At 37.8% G+C, this 16,163-nt stretch overlaps 1 protein-coding gene across 2 annotated transcripts in view; it reads left to right on the forward strand.

Moving 5' to 3' along the window:
- Positions 1–141: 141 nt before the first annotated feature.
- Positions 142–16,163, forward strand: part of LPXN (leupaxin) — a 45,068-nt gene continuing 29,046 nt past the window's right edge. The window contains exons 1-3 of one of the 2 annotated variants that reach the window (XM_023215540.2): positions 142–322; positions 5,322–5,479; positions 11,746–11,792. In XM_023215540.2, coding sequence (XP_023071308.2) covers positions 310–322; positions 5,322–5,479; positions 11,746–11,792 — 218 coding nt within the window. In that variant the 5' untranslated portion in view covers positions 142–309. Of the gene's footprint in view, positions 323–5,321; positions 5,480–11,745; positions 11,793–16,163 lie in introns of those variants that run through there. The other variant, XM_023215542.2, reaches the window with a different exon arrangement.

Raw genomic sequence — 16,163 nt, forward strand, 5'->3', positions numbered from 1 at the left:
CAGAGTAGGTCCTCAATTTTTGCAAAATTAATTTTGAATCTTTATCACCCTGGCCAATGCACTACCATAACTCAAATCTCACTATCTACCTTTCTATGTCAATCCCATTTTTAAAACTGTATAACCTATGAAAAAAAAAAAAAGCTCACCAAATCAAAAGAGAGGAAGTGCTAAGCAAATACAGGAACCAAAAAGGGTTATAGAGGCTGCCTTATGCTGTCTCATCCAGTTCCTTTGCGGTCCTCTTCTTCAGCACATGCCAAAGCTGTTGCTCACGGCCTGTGAGACGAGCATCTTGGATGTAGGACAATGGAAGAATTAGGTGAGTGAGGAGCTTCCTGGAGGAGAAACTCTGAGGGAGTGAAGACTTGGCTGCCATCTTCGTGTGTGGTGGGGTATACTTCTGCTTAGACTGAGGGTAGTAATGGAAGATTTTATTTTCACTTCTCTCCTGTCCTCAGCCCTGCCAAGAGTGAAGCATGAGGAACTGTGGGCTCACTGTTTGCAGTGGCAAAATAGATGGAGAGTTTGGTGCTAACCGCAGAGTAAACTCTTGGCAAATACTTTTGGACTGGATTGTGATTGAAATTGCTGTTTTATTATGGGCATTTTTCCCTTTGGAGTTCACCGGAGATCATAGGATGGCCACACAGCAAGACAATGCAGAGATGTGATTTGAGGAAGAAAAGAAAGAGCAAAAAAGAAGTTGGGGTGTTATGAGGAAGAAAAAATGGACTAGAAGTATAGGAATGAGGGATCTGTAGAGGTTGGAAAAAGGACAGAGTGGTTTCATTTGTTCCATGTTTTAGTCTTAAGAAGGCATAGCACTCTAACTCTAGTGATGTTGTTGTTAAGCTTTTTATTCAGAAGAATTCTGAAGGAAGAGATTACTATGGCCTGAAAATATGACACCTCCTTCCACTCCAAGGCAATTAAAACCAGCAGTGGAACTATTAGCCACATTATCCAGAGAGATCCTGGATTTCAGACCTTTGGAGTAATGTAAGATTTGTCATTCTTGGGACTCATTCCATAGCCTTTGCCAACATCTGTTGGCAGCATCTAACTAACATTGAGTCACTCAACTTTACCCAATTTCCAAGCTGTATTAATTCCACAGTGTCCTGGTTTGGGGTGTGGTTGGGGATGGGATATGTCAAAAGTGCAAAAAACAACAACAAAAAATATCTTGCACATTGTTACATTGTCTTAAACAAAATGGCATGTGATTTCAAAGCTGGAGAAACAGGAAAAGTAAGGGCAGATTACCAGGAGGCAAGAGATGTCAATGAAGAGAAAAAGGTAGTGTTTAATAAATATCAAACTGCTTTGGCAGTAAAGTCTATTTTGATACTGGGCCAGACTCTTTTTTGGACTTGCGGTAGAATCCAAATTCTTATCCTACGTGAGTGCTGGAAGAACGTGAATTTCTGCTTGAGTTCCGCTAGGGCTAGGGTCTTTTTTCTTTTTTCCATTTTTTCTTTTTTATGGCGGGGAGGACACCGAATGGCTTTCATGGCAAATAATTCAAAAGGAAACTAATACTTATTTAGTGAGTCAAGCAAAAACTGACATTTTTACATATGTTAATGATTTTAGTGTCTGCAGCAACCCTCTGAAATAGGTATTATCCACTTCTTTTTCAGATGAGAAAACTAAGAAAAAGAAAATAACTTTTTCAGTATCATTGTCGGGAACACCTGACACCAAAACTAAGCAACAAGGTGCTCTCCTATTTTAGAAGTTTGTTGGTTCTGGTGTTCTGGCCAATGAAGTAACCCAGATTTAACAGAAATGTATGTTGTTTTGCATTTCCTGAGCAGGCTAAATGTTAGGTAAATCTTGTCCTGAAATACAGAAAGTACCAAGTAGCCTGGAAGCTAGCATTTGTGCAGATTATCCAGTTGGCTACATCTCCACAGGCTGTTGATGGCTACACTTCAACAGTTTCTTCAAATTGTCATCAGCCCAGTAACTACCCTTGAGACTTGGTGTGGATCTTTCTTCCTGCTGGCAGAGAAATTGCATTGAGGACAGGTTGGCTCAAGTGAGCAAATATTTCCTGTCTGCAGTAGTGCCTCGGAGGCTAGCAGCTTGTATCCACCCAAAAGGTTTTACCTAAACCCTCATTACATAGGCATTAGGCATGATAGATAAAGAGGAACCAGGAGCAGATTCTGCCTCCGAATGAAATCCATGCAACCCATAGAGACTCCCAAGAGACCTCACTTTATTCCTTTCATGTTAATATTGATATTATTTCATCTCCACAGTAAAAGACTACAGAGAAGAATTATAGAGTCTTCAATACGCGTTTCCCCCGCCCCCACCCTCCAGGAATCCCATATTTGTCATACTGAAATTAGTCATCTTCAAATTACAAAATCTGGCAAAAGGCATAATAACCTCAGAGTGTTGGTGATATGCAGACTCATGAAACAGGAAGAGAAAAGCCTATAACTCATGACCCAGAAAGAAGGGTTTTGATAACTTTGGTTAGCTGGTGCTTCTGAGGGCAACTTCCTGCTCTTAGTGGTATGTTTTCCTCTCTCTTATCATCTTTATTGTAAATGGCTTTTAATTTTGAGCTCAGGAGGATCTTTAGCTTCTAGTTAGAGCAAAGCTTAGAAAATTGAAAAGAAAGGGGGTCTAGCTTAATTGAAAGATGTAGAATAAAAATTCAAAATTCTCAAATTTGGTGTGGGGTCTGGCTAATAAAAATCTGAGGCAAAAAGTTTTCTTTCTCTTTCTACCTTAGTTATCCTTTCTTCTGTCTCCCCCCTTTTTTTTTTTGAGATGGAGTTTTGCTCTTGTTGCCCAGGCTGGAGTACAATGGCGCGGTCTCGGCTCACCGCAACCTCCGCTTCCCAGGTTCAAAATATTCGCCTGCCTCAGCCTTCCTGAGTAGCTGGGATTACAGGCATGTGCCACCTTGCCTGGCTAATTTTGTGTTTTTAGTAGAGACCAGGTTTCTCCATGTTGGTCAGGCTGGTCTCGAACTCCTGACCTTAGGCGATCCGCCCGCCTTGGCCTCCCAAAGTGCTGGAATTGCAGGCATGAGCCACTGCTCCTGGCCTATTTGTACTTCTTTTTAAAAACCTTGTATTATAAAGAAATTTAAATATGCAAAGGTAGAGAAAATAGTTTAATGAATTCTGATATACCCATCAACCAGTTTAAACAATCAATTTTTCATCAATCTTATTTCATATATATGACCACCCATTCCTTTCACCACTGTAATTATGTTAAAACAATTTCAGGTGTCATTTTATCTGTAAATATTTTAGCACTAACCTCTAAAATAAATAAATATGTTTATACCTATAACTGTAATGCCATTGCCATAACCATAACAGCTTTAATAGTAATTCCTTAATATTGTGAAATACCATTATCACACCTAAAAACTTAACAGAATTACTTAATATTATCACATATAATTATTTCACTTAAACAGTACTTACTTGATATTGTTTAATATCCAGTCAGTGTGCAATAGTCTTGATTGTTTCATTTTTAAGTAGATTTAACTATCCAAATAAAGTTCATACACTGAAATTAATTATAAGTCTCTCGACTTTTTAATGCTATAGGTTCCCCCTCATCTCTTTTTTCCCATTACAGTTATTCATTTGCCCTAAAGTTTAGTTCAGTTTGCTTATCTCTAAAATGGTACATAAAAGTCAACATTTTTGAGAAATGAATGATTATGAAAGCTCTGTAGATTTCATTTGTTAAAAAAAAAAAAGGATTAGATCTCTTCTAATGCCATTAAGAACTATTCATTCCTCCAAAATCTAAAATAAATGAAAAATCTGGGTTTTTCTTACATGACCTGTGAAGTTTATTTTCCTTATGTGAGAACTTCAGATGTAGACAGGTCCTTAGATATAATACAATTCTGTGTTTAAAGTTCGAAAACTATAACCTGTGGTAAGAAATCCGCTAGAGATCCACTAATGGGTATTGAGCCATAATTTAAAAAATACTGTTCTAATCCAATTGCCTTGTTATGTAGATGAGGAAACTGCATCAGAGAAGGACATGACATGCTCAAGATAACCCAGAGAATATGTCTAAGACAGGAGACTGGAACTTCTAACTTTCAGTTAGTGCGGGGGCTAGGGATCAGATAGCCCAGATTCAAGTCCTGGTTCTGCACTCATGAGCTTAAGCAAATTATTTTTGTCTCTTTCTTGTGATCTACCAAATAAGGACAATAATATCATCTGCCTCAAAGTGTTAGGATGATTAAATGAAATGTGTACACTCCTGAGCACAGTGCCTGGCATGTGTTACCTTTTATTATTATTTATTTCATTATAACAGATAGGTACTAGTAAGATACTTTTCCAAAAAAAAAAAAACTATGAGAGTAACAAATCCCAACTATTTAAATTGCAACATCTTACTTGATTTTGTCATATCTCAGTTTTCTCCCCATTTTTTCTCTCCACACCCTAAAAGACAGAATACTTATACCTTGCTTTGAGAATTTTATTATGTGCTCAGGATAATTATTAAGATTTAAGAAAAAATATTAGGATTAAGAATAAGTGTTATTTCCCTCGTGTGTTTTGAAAAATGGTGATATAATTGCTTATATTTTTCTGATATGAAAAAGCATTTAGGATTTTTTTTTTCTTTCTTTCTTTTTTCTTTTTTTGTCTGTTTTTTTTTCTTCTTCTTCTTCTTCTTTGGAGACAGTGTATCACTCCTTTGGCCCAGGCTGCTGAAGTGTGGTGGTGTGATCTCGACTCACTGCAGGCTCACCTAGGCTCAGGTGATCCTCCCACCTCAGCCTCCCGAGTAACTGGGACCACAGGTGCGTGCCACCGTGCTGGGCTGACTTTTTCGTATTTTAATACAGACTGGATTTTGCTATGTTTTGGAACTCCTGGACTCAAGGGATTCTCCACCTCAGCCTTCCAAAGTGCTGAGATTACGGGCATGAGCCACTATACCCAGCCCAGTTTTATTTTTTCTAATTAGGGATGTTTGTGGGCAGTCTACCCTAAATGAATGATGAAAATTAATACCTGTAGTATAAAAAGTCAAATTATAGCATGAGACTATGAAATTGAATGCAACCATAGAAAATAAGAAACAAACCACAATTTATGGAGGCATTAAACATTTCTTGATAGAATTCACCACATTCTTGAAGTGAAATAAGGAATAAGGGAAAGTATTTGAAAATAGCCATAACTGAAGAAAAGAAGGAGATGAATGTGGGCACAGTGAAGATACTTAAGGAGAAAATGACTTTAGAGACTTAAATATTCTCTGTCATGATTCTCTTACTTCTTATGGTGTAGATGCCTTATTGGAGGAACTGGAACGCTCCACCCTTCAGGACAGTGATGAATATTCCAACCCAGCTCCTCTTGCCCTGGATCAACATTCCAGAAAGGAGAGTAACCTTGATGAGACTTCAGAGATCCTTTCTGTTCAGGATAACACAAGTCCCTTGCTGGTAACTTTTCATTTATTATAGTCCTTAAACATGGATGTTTGAGTGCATTTCTGAAAATTAATTGTATCCCACATAAAATGGTATGAAAGAAGAATAATATATCCAAGAAAGAGAAAAAATAATGCCTCAATGTTAATCTAAAGATGTTTTTGGAAAGAGGAGGAGAATTGAGAAAATCGTCACAGAGGAATGAGTTTGAGTTTTTGAGAACTAATTTTTTTTTTTTTTTTTTTGAGACAGTCACACTCTGTCTCGAAGGCTGGGGTGCAGTGGCATGATCTTGGCTCACTGCAACCTTCACCTCCCAGGTTCAAGTGATTCTCCTGCCTCAGCCTCCCAAGTAGCTAGGATTACAGGCACGCACCATCACGCCTGGCTAATTTTTGTGTTTTTAGTAGAGATGGGTTTCGTTGTGTTCGCCAGTCTGGTCTCGAACTCCTGACCTGAGGTGATCTGCCTGCTTCGGCCTCCCAAAGTGCTGGGATTACAGGCATGAGCCATCGTGCCCGGCCAAGAACTAAATTTTTTCTAATGAGTGCAAGGTCACAGGCAGAGTATTGTCTGATTCACTAGGAATATTCTGTTACTGTGGGGGCATCAGAGATGCATGTTGCTGTTTGACTGGAATGGTGCTCAGGCCAGAGATCACCTGAGGAAGGCCAGGTGGCAGCTTAGACAAGTCTTCTCAGGGTGACTTTTTAGGGTCACCACTTCCCAGGTCTTATTTTCTGCTGAATAGATTAGGAAATTCAATTATTAGTTTACACAGAGATGATGAAGCTCTAGGGAACCAACTGAAGCTAACCAAACTGACAAGTGATTATATATATATTTTAAAAACATAGGGCAGGTGCAGTGGCTCAGGCCTCTTAATTTCAGCACCTTGGAAGGCTGAGGCGGGAGGATCACTTGAGGCCAGGAATTTGAGACCAGCCTGGGCCACATGGTGAGACCCCGTCTCTGTGAAAAATTTAAAAATGACAGGGTGTGGTGACACGTGCCTGTGGTCCCCGCCACTCAGGTGGCTGAAACAGGAGAATCACTTAAGCCCAGGTGGTCAAGGCTGCAGTGAGCTATGACTGCACCACTCCGTCCCAGCCTGGGCGACAGAATGAGAGCTTGTCTCAAAAAACAAACAAAAAACAAAAACACAGAACTTAGAAATCAAATTTCTTAATTTATGGTTACAGTTAAAGCAATCAAGCAAAGCAGCTGTATTTACTCATATATGCATTCTCTTCCTATGGATAAGTCTATATAGACGTACGTTAGAATTAAAAGGTTGCTTGATGAGAATGGAATTAGTGTAAGATGAATTAAATAGATGCTCTTCATAGCTGGTAATTTTGTACTATGATGTTTTGATTCGTCATTGTTCCCTATATGAAGTAACCAGAAGCACAGACCTGAAATTTGAGCTCAGGGGTGGTTTACCCCCTAACTGTTCTTTTCTCCAAACACATACACAGTTTTAAGGATATGAATTTGTCTCTCTACTAGGGAACCATTGTCTTTGTTCTCAATGTTAGATTATAGCTGTAGGCTCCTAAGTGGTCTCCTGCCCTTTCCCCCGCTACAGTCTGTTCTCAAGCAGCCAGGGGCACCTTTAAAAACTAAAGTCAGACCCTGTCATTCTTCTACTCAAAACCCCACAATGACTCCCTATCTCATTTGGAGTAAAAGCCATAGTCTTACGTTGATCTTTCTGGGGTGACCATATATCCTGGTTTACCTGAGACAATCCTGGGTTTATGCTTGTTTTTGTCACATCCTATTAACTTTACTTTTTACCCCAGATTTTCAATTTTATTTAAAGTTTTCTTATCAGTATTTGCATTAAGTAAGCCAGTATGGCTAAACAGACCTACTTCCAGCTTCTTCCATGGTCTCATCTAGCAGTGTATAGAACACATATTCAGTGAACAGTGTTCTTTTTTTTTTTTCCCCCGAGATGGAGTCTGTTTCTGTCACCCAGGCTGGAGTGCAGTGGTGCAATCTTGGCTCACTGCTATCGCTGCCTCCCAGGTTCAAGTGATTCTCCTGCCTCAGCCTCCTGAGTATCTGGGACTACAGGCGTGCACCACCATGCCCAGCTAATTTTTGTATTTTTATTAGAGACAGTGTTTCACCATGTTGACTAGGCTGGTCTTAAACTCCTGACCCCAGGTGATTTGCCTGCCTCAGCTTCCCAAAGTGCTGGGATTATAAGCATGAACCATTGTGCCCAGCCAAATTCCGACTTAATTATGGTTGAATGCAAAAGATGGCTAGTGATAACTTGTCTTTTTTCTTGATTCCTTTCAGATGAAACCTAGCTAGCAGCAACCTTTCAAGAATTATATCCAGGGTGCTGGCTGTTAAAGCTAAGAGCTCAAGCACAAGTAGTCAGATAGCTAACTCTTCTGATCTTCAGTGGTAGCAGAAACATTTCTGAGGCTTTTCCCCCTGCTGGCCACTTGGCAAACCACCACTCATGCCCTCCCATGGTCGTGTGGTGGGTGGCCTGTGAGATGCATGGAACCTCCTCAGAGTCAGTAGAAAATGGGAGAAATTGTGGCTTAATGTCATACAAATTTTAGGAAATAGAGGCTAAGTAATTTTGCCATAGAGTATAGTGTAACCTAATTGTTTTATTAAAGCAGTTTTGTTATTATTTGTATATGTGAAGCTCTATTTCTTTTATTATATGGTAATGCCTTTTTAATTTTACAATTTTACAATAAACCCTTTCAGCAGTTAGCTCAAAACAAAACCAAAACAAAACGCACATGTTTAATTGTCTCAAGAAAGCTGATAACGAATATGCAACATTTGGAAAATATTTGTCAATATTTACCATGAACCATACAGGCTCACTATCCCTTTGAAAACCAGAAGGTACGAATATGGTGAAGAAGCTTTGGCATCTATTTCCAAAGTTAATAATTTAAGAAGAACATGCCTTAAAATGACTTCAACATGGCAGCTGCTGGAGGCCTGTGTATATATCATTGTGACGCACACCTTCGCATTAGTATCAAATAACTCACAAATTAATTTTGCTCATTTTCAATTCCACGTTTTCTTGTCCTTGTAAGTAAGCTGGTAATAATTAATGAGTGATTTTCCTTTGCAAACCTTCAAATAATGTTTTTTATAATAGTGTCATTAAAGGTCTCCGTTCAAAAATGTATTAATTCCGAAATGTTTCAATTTTGTTTTTTATCTAATTCAAATAATCAAAATAAAATATGTGAGAATTTATTTCCTAGTCAAAAAGTGAAACACCTGACATTGTTAATGCCACTGTAAATTTACTTGAAAAGCTCAACATTGAAGATAAACTGTTGTTTTGTTGTAAGAATAGGAATACAAATGTTAATAGAGCACGCATTGCGATAAAATATTCTTACCAAGTTAACAAGCTATGGAGCAGAAATGTACTTGGAATTGGTTGTAATATGCACAAAATTTGTGACTGCATTCAAACAAGCTGCAGTATTCTGTCGGTCAAAATAGAAACTAAAATTGTCAGAATTTATAAATATAAATAAATACACACACACACACACACAGAGATTATATAACTGATCTACAAAACTTTTCTGACAGAAGCTGATATCAAATACTACCATGCAAGGAAACATTTCAGAATTACTATATGTATATTCCTGTCTGTGTTGTGTGTCATCAATTGGATTTTGGGAATGCCTGAGCCTTTGAAAAACCACTTTGTAAAGCAACCCAAATTTAGATTGCATTATGTTCAAGACCAATTGAAAATTTTTGATCGATTACTCAATGAATGTAGCATGAAAATTCAGCCTTTGAAGCTTTTAGCAAGTTACAATTATGTAAAATAAGGCTTGCAAAGGAAGAAGCTCAAATTTCTCCCTACAGAAGCCAAGAAGGAATTGAACAAATCAAAAGATGAAAGCAGATATGGTTTAATTATCTAATTTGACAGTTGTGCTTCAGAAAAATCTTTGATGTATTTTGAGTTCTAATTTTATTTGCATAAATTTTTATTCTCCACCAAAATGGAGAAAAATTGTGCAAGTCTGTGATTTTGCAATATCTAGATTTGGCAAAATGTTAAAACAATCACAGATATAGACAACTTGAAAGTTTTATCTTGTAAGAAAATTATTGAACAAAAGTGCTTTGAATGAAGGTAGAAAGACAGCACCTATGACGATATTGGCCTGAAATATTTACATATTTTAATATAAAAAATGAAAAGATTCTTCATTTAGCAGAACTTACAGGTTCACCAGTATCTAGAGAAGAAATGTGTTCTCTGTTAAAAACATTACAGTCTACAGTGAAGCGTCAATTAAAGTTGTCCACAATTTCAAATATATTAACCATAAAATGAAATTTTGAAAAAAGATTGCAGTTTTGTAAAAATAATAACTGTTTTTTTTTAAAAAATGGAAAAAAACGCATGTTCCTGAAAAATGTCCACATCACAATGCTAGGGACAATAATATCTAAATAACCAATTAAGGTATGTGAATACATATCAAGAATAATTATCTGTACCATTTAAAAATGTTCAGATAATCAATTTTTTTTTTTTTTTTTTTTTTTTGAGACAGAGTGTCACTCTGTTGCCCAGGTTGGGGTGCTGTGGTGCGATCTCGGCTCACTGCAACCTCCGCCTCCTGGGTTCAAGCAGTTCTCCTGTCTCAGCCTCCCGAGTAGCTGGGACTATAGGCAACCATCACCATACCTGGCAAATTTTTTGTATTTTTAGTAGACACGGGGTTTCACTGTGTCTGATCACTTAAGACCAGGCTGGTCTCAAACTCTCCTGACCTCTAATGATGTGCCTGCCTCGGCCTCCCAAAGTACTGGGATGATAGGTGTTAGCCACCATGCCTGGCCAATATTTTTTTAAAGTTGCTTGAATGTTCACAAGTTTGTATCACTTTAAGATATTTCAGGAAATTTTTATTTTGAAAATAAATTTTGGATAGAATTATCTTATAGCTTCACTAATATAATAAGACCAAATTCAGGTCAATAAACATACTTTTTTTTTTTTTTTGAGATGAATTCTCACCCTGTCACCCAGGCTGGAGTGCAGTGGTGCGATCTCGGCTCACTGCAACCTCTGCCTCCCGGGTTCAAGTGATTCTCCAAGCCTCAGCCTTCTGAGTAGCTGTGATAATAGGTGCGCACCACCACTCCCAGCTAAATTTTTGTATTTTTAGTAGAGACGGGGTTTCACCGTGTTAGCCGGGATGGTCTTGATCTCCCGATCTCGTGATCCGCCTGCCTTGGGTGCCCAAAGTACTGGGATTACAGGCATGAGTCACCGTGCCCAGCCAATAAACACATATTTTAAAAATGATATAATATGACGACTTTTGGAATCCCTTTTCTTTCTAAAAAATATCCCAGTCTGAGCATTTGGTGATGTGGCCACCCCATCTGCATGATTTGGCCCCTTTACTTGCTGCCCCTGTGTCCCTGGTTCACTCTGCTCAGGCCACACTGTCCTTCTCATGGTTCCACAGAAGCTCCAGGTGCTTTTCCTGATGGCCTTTCCACCTGGATCATGTGACCCCAGATATTTGCTTTCCTTCCTCACCTCCTATATAAGTCCTTGCTCAAGCATCCTCTCCTCAGTGAGTCCTTCCCTGATCAGTATATTTATAATTGCCGTCTCCCCCCACTTCCCATCTTCTATCCAAAAGATTAATTTTGCATATTAATTTCTTTATTATCTGTTTTGCACCACTGGAATGTAAACTGCAGGGCTTACAGTTTTGATTTGATTGTTTTGCTTTTTGACTGCTACATCCTCAGTCCTGGCACATAACAGGCCCTCAATACATATTTGTTCAATAAATAAATGAATTGCCGGCCAACCACCTTTTAGATTCACATGTTATTTCTTTTCATATGTCAAGTTTAATAACATTATAGTGTCCCCCTAGGCACCATCCTGTTTAGTTAAAGGAGCTTAGCTCTGACCCATTTTATTTGTTTTATGGTTCTAATCTAAGGAGGATCAACTACTCTATTTCGGTGGTTTTTAGGCAAGAAGGGGCTGCCAGTGTTTGTTCACATGCCAACTACTCTGTTTAGAATTTGGCTTTTCTTTGTGGGATGGCTGGTAATTCCCCTGTCTTGTGAAAGAAGAGCTCATAGATATGCCACTTGTCAGTCCCCTTTAAAAGCTACAAATATCTATTAACCATGGGTATCATTAAGCTTCAACATTCTGATAACAAAAATTTATTTTTTGGTCTTCTCTTGTCACTTACATATTTTAGGCGCAGCTTGTGTATACCACCAATATCCAGGAGCTCAATGTCTACAGGTATTTTTTTTCTATTAAATGCTTTTAAAAATTAAAGTTAGTAGATAATTGTTATCAATCTTTGTTTGGGTGATAATTTGTTTTGCAAGTGTTTATTATTAGAACTCCCATATCATCCTCCTCTTTCCGTAGTCTTTGAACATTGGTAGAATTCTGCAAAGCTGACTTGACAACTTCTCAAGATGCCTGGCTTCTGGAGGGGTTGTCTAGGCTAGTGAGCCCTGCTATGTCCATTACCACCTAAAAAAGTGTAAATACTCACAGAGTTACCACAGATGTTTTGTCCACACTATTCCAGATGTTACGCTTCAGTTTCCTGAAAGATAAAACACACCTGAAGAAACGTCAGCAAGATTCTAGCAATGTCAAAGCTAGGATGAGGGTTAAACTAAGACAGTGGGTCTCCATGGCCAACTGATGAGTATTTACTTTTTCTTTCCATATTTGCTCAAAGTTTATATAATGGGTAGAGGGATTTCCTTTTATGAGAAGTTCCATATTGAAACAGATACGCTTACTAAATCATTTCTCCTGGCTAAAGCAGAATTGGCAGTCTGAAAAAATAAAAAGGTTAATTTATTTATTCTCTCCTTAGTTATAGCTTGCAATTTTTAACATCAGACAACTTTCTGGAAAACAAATTAAAGGGCATAAAATATAGATAGTAAAGATTCATGCTTGGAAAAGAGTGCTAGACTACACCTTATTTGGTTTCAGGATTGCAGTCAGTAGTGCACACATGCAAGGCAAAAATAAGGCAAGAACTGTGCTACAAGAAGTTTTCTTAAAACTTCCCTCTTAAGGATGCTTTTTACTTTGGTGAAGGTGAGTTCAATTTGTTGATACATATTGCCAGTTTGTTCTAGTTCCAAGGATGTTGCCAGGTGAGAATTCCTCCTAGTCCCTCCCCAGTCCCTGAAACCCCTATGAAAAATAAAAACGAAGGAAAACAATAACAAAAAGTGGCTGGCACACAATAGGTTCTCAGTAAATACTTGGTTTCTTAAATCTAGGAAACCAAGACTCCAATAGAAATGCGAGTGAATGCATGAACATATAACATGAAAACTAGCCCAACCAACAGCCTGTATATCTGGCACTGATTAATTGATGGTCTACCAATACTAACTTATTGACACTCTCTTCCTCATAGTATAGGCCTCTCTGGCCTATTTCCCATGATTTCCTCCTTCTATTGCTCCAGGGGAGCTGACCCCTTGGGTCTTCCAGGCTCCAGGATCAGTTGGTCCTCACTGTCTTCAACCAATGGGAGGCACTGTGGAAAGACTGCAGGGTAAAAAGCAATGAAATCCAGGGCGTTTCCCCCTCAAGTCGCTCTATTTCCACAGGATCTCTGTCAGCAGCTTTATCTTCTTTATGACTTCAGCTGGAGCACAACAGGTCTGCTGTGGTTTCAGCTTCTGCCTGTTGACTTGGGCCCCTATTTCTGGTAACTTTTCCTCTTTTCTTTGTCCCTTTGGCTTAGGGGTAGTAGTGGCTTCTGGGTTACTCAGTGTCTTCTGTTTTGCTTCTTAGCTCTCCCCTCACCTGTGTAATCAAGTTTCTGGACTAAATTCTTTCTGTGTACTCATGTAGTTTGTGTTTTCCTGACTGGCCTTTGAGGTACTCCCCATTACTGAATGATACTTGCTGTGTAGGCAGGCCTCTGTGGGAGAGTGACATAAAATCCAGGTGACCTAGTAAATATATAATAGATGGATGCACATCCCTGAGACTGGTGTCACTCTGAGCTGGCAAGAATAGCATATAAATGGGATATTAGACACACAAACTATATTCCTGCATTCTGTTTCTGCTATGTACTCTGGCTTGCTTAAATGAACTAAACATTGCTTTTAACATACCTTGAAAGTATTTTCAATACTAGATCTGCATATAACGATGGAATAACATTTCTAGTATAGTAACATATCAATAGCAACATGAGCAATAATTTAGAAATGTATCTTTTCCATAAACAAAAATAATTCTGCTAATAATCGAGAGGAACAAGTCATAAAAATATAACAGAGAAATAAGTAGGGGAAAAAATACTCAGCACAATGAAGCCCCTTGCTTAAGTCTGGATTCTTTTAGATGCATCTTTTGTGATTTGTGTTACTGAAATCTCTGAGCAATGAAGTAAGTTGCTGCTGATGACATAGCCAAGCATCTTTACTATCTTCAAAAGGTCAGGGAACGAATCAAAGGCTCTTCTCTTTTCAGGAATATTTCCTGCAGCAGGCACTTTAATTTGTAATCGTTAACTCTTCAAAGTCTCTCATTTCTTATATAGAATGTTATACTATTTACTCAATAACTGTTGGAGTATTATAACAATGATCTGTTTCCCTTTCTACACTGCACTAGGACTCTAGTTAAAAACCAATAGGAATTCTTTGAATAAGCACAAATTTGCCCCAACTGTGAGATGGGACGGTTTTTAGGAATATACGAGCCCTGCTAAGAAACTGCATTTATTCTACATTTGGGCATAGGGCAGCAGAATGTGTTCACAGTCCTGCTGCCTTTGGTATTCCCAAGCCATTTGCCTGTGGCAGCACCTACCAAGGGATTATGACTGACCGAGCTGTGAGAAAAAGCTCCACTGTACCTTCTTGGAAACATCCAAGATGGATTGAATCAATTACTTGCATACTTGACCATTTTTGCTCTCAGATTAAAATAAAAAATCTTGCATCTAGTAGAGGGCCATGTCGTACCTAAAAGATAAATCTTTTATCTTAAGAGATATCCATTTTCCTCTTATATTTTCCTTGTTGTTAAATGATCAAAAATAAGAGAACATGAGACATGTCGTATCCAAAAGATAGTCTTTTCTTCTTAAGAGAGAAAAGTATCCACTTTTCTTCTACTTTTTTCCTGGCTGGTAAATACATAAAGATAAGTAGTAAGTGTGTGTTTTCATTTTTGAAAATATATTTAGTGAAAGACAGAATATTTACTTTTATTTGTGGCTTTGCATCTTTGTGCAGATGAGAGAGAAAAGGCTTGAGGGGTCGTGAGACAGAGGGTTTTGGTTTGGTGCGTTGTTAGCTAAGCTTTGTTGATTAATGTTGATTACAAACATGATTCCACAGTCAGTTACCTTTTTATACCTTTTGACCCAGTGATTTCACTTCTTAAAATTTACTCTATATAAATGATCAAACATGGGTGCAAATATTTGTTTAGCAGTATTGACTATAATAATGACAGAAAACAATCTAGGTGTCCAGCAATAAATTATTGGTTTAATAAATTGTATAATACATTATATATTTGAAAACCATATAGCCTTTAAACATTATTTTGGCAGACAATTCAGGACAGACAGCACAAACTTTGCAGTTTGCAGGCCCAAGCTCTTTGTTACTTGCCAAATTAGAGTAAATTTTAAGAAGTGAAATCACTGGGTCAAAAGGTATAAAAAGGTAACTGACTGTGGAATCATGTTTGTATTATGTACAAAAAAGTTTTTAACTTCTCTAAGCCCCAGTTTTTTCATTTGGAGGAGACAATACCAGCTCTTAAGGTTGTCATTATAAAAGATTTAAAGAGAACCTGTGTAAAGCTCTGTATAGAGTGTCAGGCATAGTGTAGACAGACAGTCAATAAATGCTATCTATTATGGTTGCAGAAGATAGAAAAATGTTTGCATAAGAGTAGGAAAAACATATAATTTGAGTTTTCTAAAATTACACACAATCATAGTTAAGTGTAATGGTATCAACCGAAACGTCCAGAGTAATTGCCTCCTGAAAAGGGGATTAGGTGTGTTTAAAATTTTTTCTTTATATTTCTCTGTAGTTTTCAAATATTCTACACTTAACATGTATTAATTTCATATTTTAAAACAATTTAAAATAGAAACCTTTACACCCTGACTGTGTTTATGTACTTTACTGAAGGTTGTTTGTAGAATCATTGTGTGTGTGTGTATGTGTATAACTGAGATATACAGGTGAATTGCACTACTGTCTCATCTGTCACCTCCACTACTTCATCTATTGACCATGTGTGTTAGCTATTTTCCTAGTATAGATGACCTGTGTTTTGTTTTATTTTAAAAATATAACTTAAGATACAAAACTGTTTCATAAACTCATGTGCATAAACAGTCGCAGATTTTGGAAATGTATACATAGGGTGAAAAGTGAGACCACTCCAGTTAGAGTCTTTCCTCTCACCAACTCATTACCAACTCCATGGGTTACTGCTGTCAGGTTCTTCTCCTTACAGACTTATGTGTGTGCATATTCACACTTATGTACATGGGCTTATACATTTATATAAATGGAAGTATATTTTTTCTTTCTGTTTTTCTTTGAGACAGGATCTCTCTCTATTGCCCAGGATGGAGTGCAGTGG

This window comes from Piliocolobus tephrosceles, chromosome 13 (assembly GCF_002776525.5).
Source record: "Piliocolobus tephrosceles isolate RC106 chromosome 13, ASM277652v3, whole genome shotgun sequence".
NCBI lineage: Eukaryota > Metazoa > Chordata > Mammalia > Primates > Cercopithecidae > Piliocolobus > Piliocolobus tephrosceles.